Raw genomic sequence first — 13,510 nt, 5'->3', positions numbered from 1 at the left:
AGATAGACAGATATACAGTTAGATAGACAGACAGATAGATAGATAGATAGATAGACAGATATACAGTTAGATAGATAGATAGATAGATAGATAGATAGATATACAGTTAGATAGACAGACAGACAGATAGACAGATAGATAGATAGATAGATAGATAGATAGATAGATAGACAGATATACAGTTAGATAGACAGACAGATAGACAGACAGATAGATAGATAGATAGATAGATAGATATACAGTAGATAGACAGACAGATAGATAGATAGATAGATAGAGAGAGAGATAGATAGATAGACAGACAGACAGACAGATAGATAGATAGATAGACAGATATACAGTTAGATAGACAGACAGACAGACAGATAGATAGAGAGATAGATAGACAGATATACAGTTAGATAGATAGATAGATAGATAGATAGATAGATATACAGTTAGATAGACAGACAGACAGATAGACAGATAGATAGATAGATAGATAGATAGATAGATAGATAGACAGATATACAGTTAGATAGACAGACAGATAGACAGACAGATAGATAGATAGATAGATAGATAGATATACAGTAGATAGACAGACAGATAGATAGATAGATAGATAGAGAGACAGACAGACAGATAGATGATAGATAGATAGATGATAGATAGATCGATCAATAGATAGATAGACAGACAGACAGACAGATAGGTAGATAGATAGATAGATAGATAGGTAGACAGACAGACAGACAGACAGATAGATAGACAGATAGATAGATGATAGATAGATAGATAGATCGATAGATAGACAGACAGATAGATAGATAGATAGACAGACAGACAAACAGACAGACAGACAGGTAGATAGATAGATAGATAGATAGATAGACAGACAGATAGATAGATAGATAGATAGATAGATAGATGGATAGATAGATAGATAGACAGATAGATAGATTCCGACCATTTAGGTAGATAGAAATAAGCATATGAAATGGAAAGCATTCTTTTCTCCATCTCCTTACTCCACCATGTGCATTATTCATCCACCATGGCTGCTGTCATGCCTCCTTTCAGCATCCTTCTTTCAGTGAGTGGATGACATGAATGAACAAACACAAGAGTCTGTAGATCCCTGCGGGAAACACACATCTACACAACCACTTAGAGCACTTTCCTAATCAAATAACACGAGGCAAGATGGGACAAAGGCTCATCTGATATCAGAGCATCAGCGTGAGTGTGCGTGTTGTCTGTACTGACTGTTCTTGGCAAAGCTAGCCAGAGTTCCCTATGTGCTGTTGATGTGTGCGTGTGTGCCTCTTACCGTCTTGGGACAGTGGACGTATCGTGCCAGGCTGATAATCAAGTCATGTGTGATCGGGTCAACCAGGTTCCTGAAGCTGGCGTAGCGGTACAACACGTCATCCAAAGACGTCGACTCCATTCCAAGGTCCTGCACGTAAACAAGAAGTCGTCATAACTTATCGCTCATACCATGGAGCATCCATACAGTCCACCTGCAGCAGAAATCTGTTGAATTAGAGATGAGATTTCACACATGCACGGTGCGGCATGCACTTCATATTCAACATTGATCTCATAATCTTTCACTGAAATGCCACATGCAGACCTCATTTACTTCACAGCAATGTTTTGTAAAAGCGACAATGAGGTGCTTATTATGTTGGGGTACAGAAAGTGCTATATGCTGTATTGGTTAGCAATAATCACTAGGGATTCTCCGATCGATCGGTCACGGATCGTGATCGGTGCCTGTCACTGTTACTGCCGATGACAACAGCAGGCGCTCTGTTGAAGCCCCGCTGGTTGTGATGCGTCCGCTCCTCCCGACTCACAGCTTACTCTGCAGTGGACTCTTTCAATCTGTCATGTAAAGTTTGCATTCTGCGGCACATTCTTTGGCAAAAACAAAACAATACAAACACAAACAGTGGAAACTTTCATAAATACAGTGCTCTCTGTCTCGGAGTCCCGCTACAGTATGTAAATATTTCACGGATATAGCACAGTCTCTAGAGATTCACCTGCGAATGAAATGTTTTTCAGCTGTCCTTCTGACAGAATAATAGCTGCAGTCAGCAAGGTTTTTCTACTTTTTGCCCTCTTGAAGAGGTATGTAAAAACGTGTCTGAATTAAAATTAGATTTAATGGTTCATATCCATGTGATCGGTATCGGTGATCGGCAGAAAAAAATCCTGATCGTAGCACCCGTAACAATCACCTATCTGGACAATGACTCAACAAACCTACTAATACAATCACAGTCTCATTGAAGTCTGTAAAAATAAATCAAGTTTAAAAGCACTCCCAGACCACAGACCGCTACCAAATGCCTCATTTCACACATTCATTTTCATAACATTAGACAGACGGCTCACATACCAGCGAGCACAACACACAGAGTACGTGTGAAGAATCCATTAAAAGTTTGGTGGGTTTCTCTGATAATTCAGAGCAACATCAACTTTAATCCTCTGTTCCTTATCACGCCATCAACATTTGCTTGAAATGTCATTGATATCTGTTGGACTGTTTTATTTTGCAGACTGGCAGGCAAAAACGCTGACAATCCAATAGTCTCCCTGGCAGAGGTAAAATGTAGAATAATAATATTTCTTCACCCTTCTCACCCCCCTCAGTTCCAAGACACCACAGTAGTTGTTGAGGAGGCCCTCAAAGCAGCCCTTCCCCATTCCAACAATTTCTATAGTTGAGGTCAACAGTGCCTCGACTCCAGCAAATGAAATGGCCCTTACTCTTCTGCTTGACCTCACCAAGGGTCCAGAGTTTTACTAGAACAGGCTCACTGACTGCCTTGTAGCCACAGCTGAGGCTAACAGCTTTAGCAAACAGAGACATGGAACAGAGAGACTACTCAGGCTCCATATTTCTGCTCTCCCTCATAGAAACTTTGAAACCCTCACTCTCTATTTGGTGTAGATGGGCTGATGATGCTTCATGAAACACCAACGATATTAGGATCTACTCATGATCTGCTGCCTTGGGATCCATGTGTGCTCATGGAGACTTTTGATTTTCTAAATGATTGTTTTCAAAATGTAATATTTTTAAGCATCTGATATTAAAACTAGGGAAACATTTATTGAAACAGTTCACAAACCAAGAAACCATTTTTTTATTATTAAAAAAAACACAACAAAAAACAAACCGTGAAAGTTGACAGAAACACTGAAAAGTTTATTCTGTCAATTTTGGTTTGAGATTCCCTGAGGCCTCACTCCAGCGACAAGAGAATGCACATGCTACATTTTCAACCTTTACATTCTCCAAGTCTTTTTCATCATCAGTCAGATTGAGGGCACGGAAACCTCTGGTGGGCAGGGAAAAAGAGGTGCATCCAAGCAGCTAGTGAGTGTGTGTTCAAGAGCATTGTGATCACTCAGCCATTTTAGCGTATAATGGTTGCCCCTGACACACAGGTTATAGAGGGTTTTCACGGCGCGTCATCACCACGGCATCCAACCCGGAAGCCACCATGTTGGACATACTCTTTGTAAACACCCGCATAGACTGTGAATGGAGTGCGATGGAAACACGGCAAAAAAAAAAAAGAAAGGCACCATGAAACGGGTTGGGAGTGACAGGACATGTTGAACGACGACCCGGACAGTCTGCCAACGGTGACGTATCCTGATATTGTCAATCACCTGTTTTTTTTTGTCTATTCCAACCACCGCCGAGGATCTGAAATGTCACCGGCGTTTGGAGGCGTATAACCAGATGGGTCAGGACACTGTTCTACCAAGTCATCAACGACATTTGCACCGTACATGAGAATGTGACGTATTTAAATATTTTGACATTTCATTTTGAGTTTGTGTGCTATTTTAGTTTGTGCTTAAGTATTTTTTGTGTGTGAGTGAGATTGCTTTTTAAGGGTTTGTTCTGAAAAATGTGTTTGTTAGAAGTTCTGTGTATTCCCTTGTACAGCAATATAATGCAAATATATACAATGGTACCTTGGTTTTCGAACGTCCCAGAATTCGAACAAATCGGAGTTCGAACAAAAATTTTTTGCTTCGGATTTCGAACGAAAATCCAGAACTTGAACGCCCCCGAAAAAAGCCAGAAAAACAACGTGCGCGGACCGATCAGCTGACCCACAACGCGCTTTGTTATTGTGTATAACGCAGCCTCTGTATGCAGACGTGTCCCGTTACATATACTGACTGTTTTTTTCTTCATATTGAGGTGTAAAACCTTTCCTGTCTCCACACTGGACCGTGGTAGAGTGTCACAGGGGGAGGTGCTCGCTCTCCACACCTCCAAGGCTGGAGTGCTCACTCCAGGGTTTGATGTCCTGTTGTGGGCTGGAGCTGGGACAGGGATGAGGCGAGTCTGGGACAGAGCGTTACTTGGTTTATGACTTTGTCACAGCCAAACTGCACAGAAGCGCACATTCAGAGCTGAACACGCACCGGGCACCTCTTCACTTCTGGAGAGACGTCACTCACTCGGCAACCCCTCCCACATGCAGCGGCCACACACATAGAGGAACAGCGCACCTGCAGCAGACACTCTACATTCACTCCTGCAAAAGACTATTTTAAGGCTTGGAACGTATTTTTTCTTTTTCCATTCATTGTAATGGGAAAAATCCATTCAGATTTCAAACAATTCGCTTCTCGGACGGCCGTCTGGAACGGATTGTGGTTGAGAACCGAGGTACTACTCTAGTCATATTTTTAATGAGCAAAATATTTGGCTGTTATCCGCAGTTTTGCCACGAAGGTCCGGGTTCAGCTTTGCTAACCACAAGCGCCTCCTTTCTTCCGACAACTTCTGGCATTGCTCTCCTTGATAACCTTTGGAAGTCGATAAAATTCAAAATGTTTTTCACAATCCGAATGTTTCATACAGCCCAAAACACAACAGTAATTAACCTTTTTTTTTCAGGAAATGCTGCAGAATCGCCTTCAGTACCATTCTGTGTTGAGCAGTGAATATCTCCAACATGGTGGCTTCTGGGTTTGATGACGGGCCGTTAAAACCCTCTATAAGCAACATGACATAGTCTGAAATAGTAGGAAGTCGTAGAGGTTTTGACAATGCAAGTAAATTGGTGTGTTGAAAGGAGGATGCAGATCTCAAGCTTGTATGCAGGGAGCCAGTTCTGTGTTACCAAGCCTGTTCAGAGAGACGGGTCTCCTCCATAGCGGGCATGACTCACAAAGGTGTCTGCAGAAAGGTCGTTGAAAACCCAGACAGGAGGTCGACTCACCCGCCACCAGCTTCATTAATGACACTCAGGACTTTCAATATCAGCAGCAGCATAGCAGAGGAGAGGACACTGCATCAACAGGTGGATGGTGACATGCGCAGTGTTGGTGGCAGAGCGCACCCAAAACAAAGCTGTTCCTGACAATCCATGTCTGCCTCCAGAACCACTGGGTTCAATTTAAAAGAAAGTCAGTTTTGTTTTCCTGTCTGATCACATGAGATGGATACTTTTGGCAATCCCACTATTCTTCCCTAAATACTACTGAGCATATACTTTAACTGTATTTTGCCTGTGGTGCTATTTTCACACCTCACTGATTGATTTTCTGCAGCTTCCACATGATGCAGCAGCTGGAAGATATCCCAGCTACTCAGGTGCTTAAGAGCCTAAAAACTTCCTTCACAAAAGATGTAAGAGTGAATGCAGTAAAACCTGAATGCTGTAAAATGCCTCGAGCATCAAGTAAGATAAATGGAGGCTTCTTGGATCACATTTTTAAAAAGCATATTCTGAGAGCAACACGCACATCTCAGAATCCCATAAGTCCCTGGTGTTTGTATCTACATGACGATGAGTCAGAGAGCAAGCGAGCGCACACACACTGCCTTCCCCTGAGCGATAAGGATTTGTGCATATATGCAAATGAGATCCACTCTCGGTGGCTGAGGAAGAGAGCGCGCTGTAATCCCAACAGTTATTAATATACTCTGTGTGCGTGCTTGACGGAAAGCGTCTTTGTTGACACTCAGAACAACAGTATATGATTAAAAGTGTCCCTGAAACACACACGATAACAGAGGGCAACAACGTAAAGCCACTTAATGAACTCGGCGAGGACGCTTCAGAGAGCACAGCTGCACTAACAGATTTTAAGTTGCAGTCCACGCCGGCCACGCTTTTCTTTCCTGGATAATGAGGCGCTCCATGTCGGCACGGCAGCCAGCTCACAAACAAAGATGGGGCCACACAAGCCTCTTTGCTAAATGAGAGGAAATAGCCGGCGAGACAGGACAGGAAGACCTTAGATGTTTGAGATATTGACCTTTGTCAAAGATCACATCGCCAGCAGACGCTGCTGTGCCTCCACTTTGATCAGCGCTACCTGGAATCTGCCTTCATTAGGATTTTATTTCAGGTTAATGCAGCTGTAATGAGTTGCTTCATCCTCCCCGGGTGCACGGCAGGATGGAGATCGCTTCATCAGACGACACGAACATTCGTTTCACTAGGACGGTCGGATGTAACAGAGAAGTATTCGTAGTATACATTTGGATAAAGATGATTTATCCAGTGACATTTAGCTCACGAATCAACCTGTGCGTTACACAGTGTCTGAGAAGCTTGTTCTTGTTGAATGAGGAAATATCAACACTGATAACAAACCTTAACATGAATATTATATTGTAAACTTTATCATAATGTACGGGGCATTAATGCAATAAATACACACATAGCGAGAACTGCGCTGGGGAGTTCATGCAGCATTTGCCGAACAACATATGAACAACTTGTACATATTTTATAGAGAAATATAGAGTTGTTGCCGTCCTTTTTTCATGTAAAGGCTATAAAACATTTTCCAAACCAAATTGTTGTGTGAAAAATGATTTAGACAAGACAGACAACACTCAGCTCCTTCCTGAAGGAAAAACAGGTCAGAATTGTTTTTGTGTTTGAATGTTTAACTCTGTGAAAGTTCAGAAAACCATCACAGATTCACAGCTGATACAACTCCGTGCTTGTCTTGCATCACTATACGAAGGAAGAAAACTGTTGTCGAGATAGTAGTAAGGGAAATAAATATTATTATTAATTCATCAGGGTCAGTTATCTGAAGGAGAGAGTCCCATCCCTTCATCAGACCATGAGAAGCAAGGAAGAGGTTCCATCACCACGGAAGAAGAAGAAGAAGAAGTGGATTTGCTGAATTTGACTTCGCAGCTGCTCGAGAAATATACCTCCATCCCCTCAGGTGTTTTCTGCATTATGAATTTGTTATTGTGACAAGATTTATGATATTTGATGCAATGTTTGGTTTCATAAAGTTATACGTTACTTTTGTTACAGTTGTGCTGATACATGGTTCAAACTCTGGTTCAAACTCTCCTGTTCACTCGTCTGTGAATGAAGAGACCAATGTGAAACCTAAACACTAGAGGTGGCAGCCACAGCCTCACGGAGAGTGACCACTGCAGCGGCTACATTTACAGCTTTGAGATCATCTGAGAGGCAGCTTTTACTGGGAAATGGTTTAGAGACGCTTCGGGTGGCGAGTTAATTGAAGGCCAGTGATTAAGAGGCGGAGCTCCCATTAGCTGGGAGCAGAGCTCTGGCTTCATTAATCTGTGTCAATTAAGTCAGTAGATTGTCAGAGTTGCTTTTTGCTCATGTTTGACACAGTACTCAATTACGACTCAAGTTCTGAGTATGAGTATGTATTGTCCCGCTGTGCTTTAAATCATCCGCCTTTAGAGCATTTAGAAAAAGATGACTCCAGCATCAGAGGTCTTTCAAGCGTCTGCTTCTCTCATGAAGATGGTTCTCATCAGCTGCAACACCATACAACCGTGGATGACCACGTTTCCATGCTGATGGAGGATTATGTTTCACCCTCAAGTATCTCTGTGATGCAGCTTCTCAGTAGAGAAGCGGTTTGACACCAACACCACACAGAGGTCACATCAAAGTGGACACAGCTCACGGTGACGTTTAGATGGCAGTAAGACCAGGATAAACGTCAGCAAAAGTAGATTAACTATGAAACAAATTGGAGGAAATCTATAGATGGGAGTGTGTGTTGTGTGTGAGCCCAGACAAGTTAAAACGTAAGTGTAGCACAGTAAAAGCATTTCTGGGAGCTTTACAGGCCTGTGTGCTGGTTGTCTCAGCTTGATCCCACCAGGAGAGCAGTTCCAGTGGAGGACTGGGCTGGTGTCAAATTCATTGGAGTGATCATTTATCCACCTCCCAAGGACGTCTGAGTGCATCTCTGGAGCTTGTGATGTCTCTAAAATGTGGTACCCTTGGGCGGGTAATGGAAACGTTCAAAAGCGGTCAGAGGAAGGAAAAGCAGTGACCTGATGTCGGGGTCACGGGTGGCTGATGTTCACTGATGCTCGCATGCCCAGAGGTCAGCTTTTCTCCACATGCTTTAATATGCTTCGCACTAAAATCCTGTCACTGGACTTCCTTCCTTGCTCGGAAAGCTGACGGGTGCAGTCCAGTGACCACGGGTGTGCAATTAAAAGCAGCAATTTTGGCAGCAAAACAATGTTTAAAAATTTGTATCCACGATGCCTTGTGATCCAGAAGAGGATGTTAGAGCATCTTATTTCAGTTTTTCTCCTTGAAAAACATCCTTGCTTTGGTTTGTTGAAAGTTCTTCTGAATGTCTCCTGTTCTTTCGGATTGACTATCAACCAAATGGAAAAGCATATACCGGTGGAAATTAAACATTGCACTGAGCATTCACAAAGATATATTCTTGTTATGATATTGATATTGCCAGTTACCAGACAGATGCAGCAAGGGCTCCATGACCATCTCACTGCTGACTCACCTGCGATACATGAGTTCGGAAGTGGACATGCCAGAGAGTTTGTCACAAACCAACTGACTGCCACTGCCACTGTTTAAAAAAACCCCAAAACAAATCAAACAAAAAAGCTAGTTATGCATCAAAACAGCAAGAGAGAAAAGAGTAAGTTTGTTTATGTTTTAAGCTGCGATCCAAGTGTGTTTACACATGAGACAATTGGCCCTGTTTAAACTTAAAGCTCAAGACATTTCTTTCTACATTAGTGTTTATTTTCTTTAACCTATAAATCTGTGAACCTGCATGCATTTTATTTATTTATTTAAATATATATTTCACATTTTATTTATAGTCTTCATTCTTGACCATCAGACCCTTCATTCTCAAGTCATCGCTTCCAGAAAGATGTGGTTGAAATGTTATTGATGCTAACTATCACTGTATCCACTATTATAACAGTTTTCCGATAGGAATCAAATGTGTTCCAAAAAACAACTACACATTAAGTACTGTGTATCAGAGTATCACTGACTGGATCCAGTGGATGTAGACACCAGTAACCAGGCGGTGGTCATAATACTGTGGCTGAAAGTGAAAAACAAAAGGTATCTGCACGAAAGACTTAGTAATTCTCCAGAGTAGCATGATGTTCTGCAGAGTCTTCCTAATTTATATTTCAGTATATCACTATCGTGTATGCAGATCTCAGGAATCTGACTGTCAGCTGAAATGTAATGTGTTCATCCTAAAGTCATAAAATATATCTTGAGAAAACTCGACATCCTTCTCCACTAAGGAAAAACTTGGCAAGCAACCATGAGAGACTATATAACAGGAATACAGTACACATGTCTGAGTTAAAGTCAAGGGGCATTGATTTACAGAATGAACACAAACCTGCGGAACTGCTGAGGCAGCAAGACAGATGAGTGGATTGAAAACGTATATTAAGAAGTGGAAACCAATAACTGTATGCTTCATCTCGCACTCATTTTTGAGGTGGCGGCAACAAAAGTGAACAGAAAGAGTCCAGGGATTGCTAAGGTTTAGTTGGGTTTTTGTAGGGAAGGAAACTGGAAAACACCAGAACTATGTATGTCATGCGTTTGAACTGCCTCCCCTTTTCATAATCCTTATGTCACTATTCAAAACAAGTGCAGCTCTGGACAGACTTGATTTCACCTTGAACCTCCACAGAATTTCCATGGAACTGGTGCACAGTCTGAATGCTTGAACAGCTGAACCGACTCCGTGTGATGGAATTAACTAATAACTAATTAATAATTGTTTGTTACCTTGCCAGATGATTCAGTTCCACTGATGTGAAATGTGTGACGACGGGAAAAGCGCTGTGTTTTGCTTCTTTCCCATCAAGGTACAACGGCATAAGCCCCCCAAAGTATGGCTGTATGGCCTTCATGTGGAAAGACAACTAGCGGCTACGTGCGACTGGTGCAGAGCTTGAATTTCATTAAAGGAGGGCAGTACTGACCTGTCCCCATGAGGTGTCCTCGTGCTTAGATGCGGTGATTCACTGTTTGCTATTGCTTTATGGCCTAACTGTCAAATTGGTTGGATGATAAACAAATCTAAACAGTGGCTGAGGGAAACACAAACAATAAACTGCCATCATTCTCTGTGTGCGCTGGAGCACAGCGTCCCCCGGCAATGGTTGAGTCATCGCTGAACCAAACGTCAACAGAGGCATCATACTGTATCTTCTCCGCACTTACGGCATGCAAATCCGTTTCTGCCTGCAGGTTCAATTTGCCTGCTTCTCCTGACAATAGCCACGCTTCACTCTCAGCTCACCCTTCTCTTCTCTTCAGGTTTGAGTGGTAACTGCATCCGCAGGTTCTCCGTGGACTCAGTGGAAAACCACCAACTCCAGATGCAGCACAGCCAGGCCGAGCCAGTGCATTCATCACGTCAGAGAATTAGTTTAGTAGCTGTGGATGAAGAGTTAAAAGGAAGCCTGGTAACTGTTGCAGCATCAGTGCTGACATCAGCTCAGAGCCAGCCCTCACCTGTGATTTCAGGGAGAGCCTTCAGCGTGTTTAGATCTTGGGTTTTATTACACTCAGGGCAAAATGTTTTTATTCATACCATTGTTTCCAGTTAATGGCATTTTGATGGCTTCTAGCTGGGCGTGCACAGTTTGATATTCATAGTTTACGTCCGCCAAGGACACGTGGGAGTCCGCCTGCTCGGAAAATAGCTCAAGCACACAAGTAGAGATTCAAATGACCTTGTCAGGAAAAGAAAAAGAGGGATGGTGGTGTTCTGGATCACCATCTGGATCCACCACTGCTTCCATCACTGTCGGTAGTGGACTGCAGCTCAAACAACTCGCAGTGTTTGCAGTGTGTACGTGTGTGTTGAGTGAGCGAGTTCTGTGGGGCTACTGCCAACCAATTCAGCCCATTGTCATCAATGATATTTCAAAGGCTAAAAGCAGTATTGTTTAATACGGAAAGAACGAATGTAGGACAATAATACTGGATTGAAGAAAGCCGATGTTGGGTGGAAATGAGTGGCTTGATGGTTGATGGAAAAAGAAAACAGAAATAGCAGGTGAAAATACAGTGTGAATAGCGGTGGATGCAGTGTTGGTGTTCCCACTGACATTGATGATGCTCAGGCAGCATCAGCATCATTGTTGCTTGAGAGATGAGGAAGAATGTCCCGAGGGCATCAGATAAACATCTGTAAAAGTTATGTAACTGACTACGGCCGGCGCCTGGTGACGTCATAATATACACATGAGATGAGCGCGGTTACTTCAGTGCCAAACTTCAGGTCACACTTTACACTGTAACTCCATTTCAGTGTTGAAGCTACAGTCTGTTAAAACAGTGAGATCAAAGTTGAATATTGTTATTGAAAAAAAAAAAAATAATAATACGATGCGATCAAACCATTCAGACCAGAACAATCACAAGAAGAAACTCAATGTGTCAAGAATGAAAAAATGTGTGAGGGCTTCTCTGGAGGCCACTAAATCTAGTTTCTTCAAGCAAATGTAGTGACTTTTCTACCATGTATTTATCAGGTTGCATATCATAGACCAGCTTATAACATCTTGAAGACTTCACAATTAAATGTAGCAATATGCATGTGATCCAAAGTGATTCCAAAGTAAGCTCATAATGTTGGTAAGGCACGGATGGAACGGCCCTTGGCTCATACGACACTACTGAGACACTACTGCACCCTGACAAAACACTCCACAGCTGGATGTGCTGGTGTACCGGGATGCAAACCTCTCCAGCCTTTTCACACACACAACAAAAGGAAACCTGGCGACACTAGGCAGCATGTAGTATCATGTGCACAGATGAATCCATCAAAATCTATGACCATCTTTTGTGTCAAGTGGTTGAGACAAGCTCTTTAATATTATTTAATAAGAACACATGTTTGCATAGACCTTAAAGGTATTTTACAGTGTAAAAGATTTTTTATTTCTCTGAAAAAAAAGTGGGCACTCTGGTGTTGCCGTGAGGCTTTGATCTGGTGTCAACAAACGGCATTTCAGAAGATACTTTGACAGCTTGTTCATAAGTTTGTGGCACTGAATAGATTCAGGAAGCAAATGAAAGTGCCATGCAGACGCACCACCCGAGGCGCATACCTGTCTGAGCGTCTTGAGCATCTCCGTCGCTTCGTCTTGCTTGCCCTGCTTGGCCATCATCATCATCTCCTGGATCATCCCGATGCGCCGCTGATAGGGAGGCGGCGTCCCACCACGGCTCAGGCGGTCCCCCGACTTGAGCATGAGGGAGGCCAGGATGTCCCCCCGCTCTTTGGTGGGCGTCCTCTTCCAGCTGTGTTGAGGACTGGCCCCTGCAGAATCTTGGCCCTTGGTTTGTTTTGCCCCCATGGTGGCTGTGAACTCGAGCAATGAAGGGAACAATGCTGCTCCTCAATGTTTCACGCTCCCCTCCATCTGTCTACAGTTCTGGCTGAGAGAAGCCAATGGTGAGGATGAATGCCACAGGAAGTCCTGGAGTGTGAAACTTGTTCATCCCAGTAGGAGAGGCTCAAGTGGGGAAGAGGTCGCAGGTCTGCAGCATGGCCGGGGGAGAGCGTGGCAGCCTCCTGTCCCGAACACAACTTCAGCTCAGCTCGTTACCTTCGACGAGCAGCCTCCGTCTCCTCTACACCGGAGCCTCCCGTCCCGGAGCGAGGGCGATCGAGCAGGCGCGCGGCTGCTGCAGCGAGCAGGGCATGGCAATGTTTACGTCTCCATCGACTCTCCGCCCGCTCCTCCTCTGCCTCCGCTGGAAGTCCTGCAGTCAACAACACACGGCGCCCGACCGCGCTCCTGCTGGGTGGAGCCCGCGCCCGAGCATCCGCGCTGCTGGACAGAAAGTCAGGTGTCCCCGGGCTTGCTCTCAGTTATGGACGTCACTGAGCGTTCAAAGTGAGTGGGAGCGCGCCGCGGGTGCACGTCAGCGACAGACCACACACCCCCATTCCCTCTCTCGCCCGCGAGTTCGCAGCACCTTTTCCTCTGCTGAAGAAACGCATCATTTATGGGAAAGAATCCGTACAACTTCAGTCCTGGGATTTTCTGTTGCATCAACCGACAGATGAAACACCATCGCCTAAGTGTTGTCAGCCGCACTTGTGAGCAATGTAAATGTACTTACAACTCATTTCTGGTCGACGTATCTGGTCTGAGATGAGCAAAAATGTGTTTACAGGTAAGAAAAGACTG

The 13,510-nt window shown here is 43.7% G+C and overlaps 1 protein-coding gene across 2 annotated transcripts in view; it reads right to left on the bottom strand.

The window, feature by feature from the left end:
- The window catches only part of lrrc75a (leucine rich repeat containing 75A), a 60,845-nt gene extending 47,375 nt beyond the window's left edge, over window positions 1-13,470 (bottom strand). The window contains exons 1-3 of one of the 2 annotated variants that reach the window (XM_053872986.1): window positions 13,443-13,461; window positions 12,422-13,306; window positions 1,313-1,441 (exon numbers count right to left, since the gene is read on the bottom strand). In XM_053872986.1, coding sequence (XP_053728961.1) covers window positions 1,313-1,441; window positions 12,422-12,670 — 378 coding nt within the window. In that variant the 5' untranslated portion in view covers window positions 12,671-13,306; window positions 13,443-13,461. Of the gene's footprint in view, window positions 1-1,312; window positions 1,442-12,421 lie in introns of both variants that reach the window. The other variant, XM_053872985.1, reaches the window with a different exon arrangement.
- Between the last annotated feature and the right edge of the window lie 40 nt (window positions 13,471-13,510).

The sequence above is a fragment of the Synchiropus splendidus genome, chromosome 8 (assembly GCF_027744825.2).
Source record: "Synchiropus splendidus isolate RoL2022-P1 chromosome 8, RoL_Sspl_1.0, whole genome shotgun sequence".
Taxonomy (NCBI): Eukaryota; Metazoa; Chordata; class Actinopteri; order Syngnathiformes; family Callionymidae; genus Synchiropus; species Synchiropus splendidus.
Note: the sequence above shows the minus strand (reverse complement) of the source record. Positions and strands in the feature narration are given on the sequence as shown.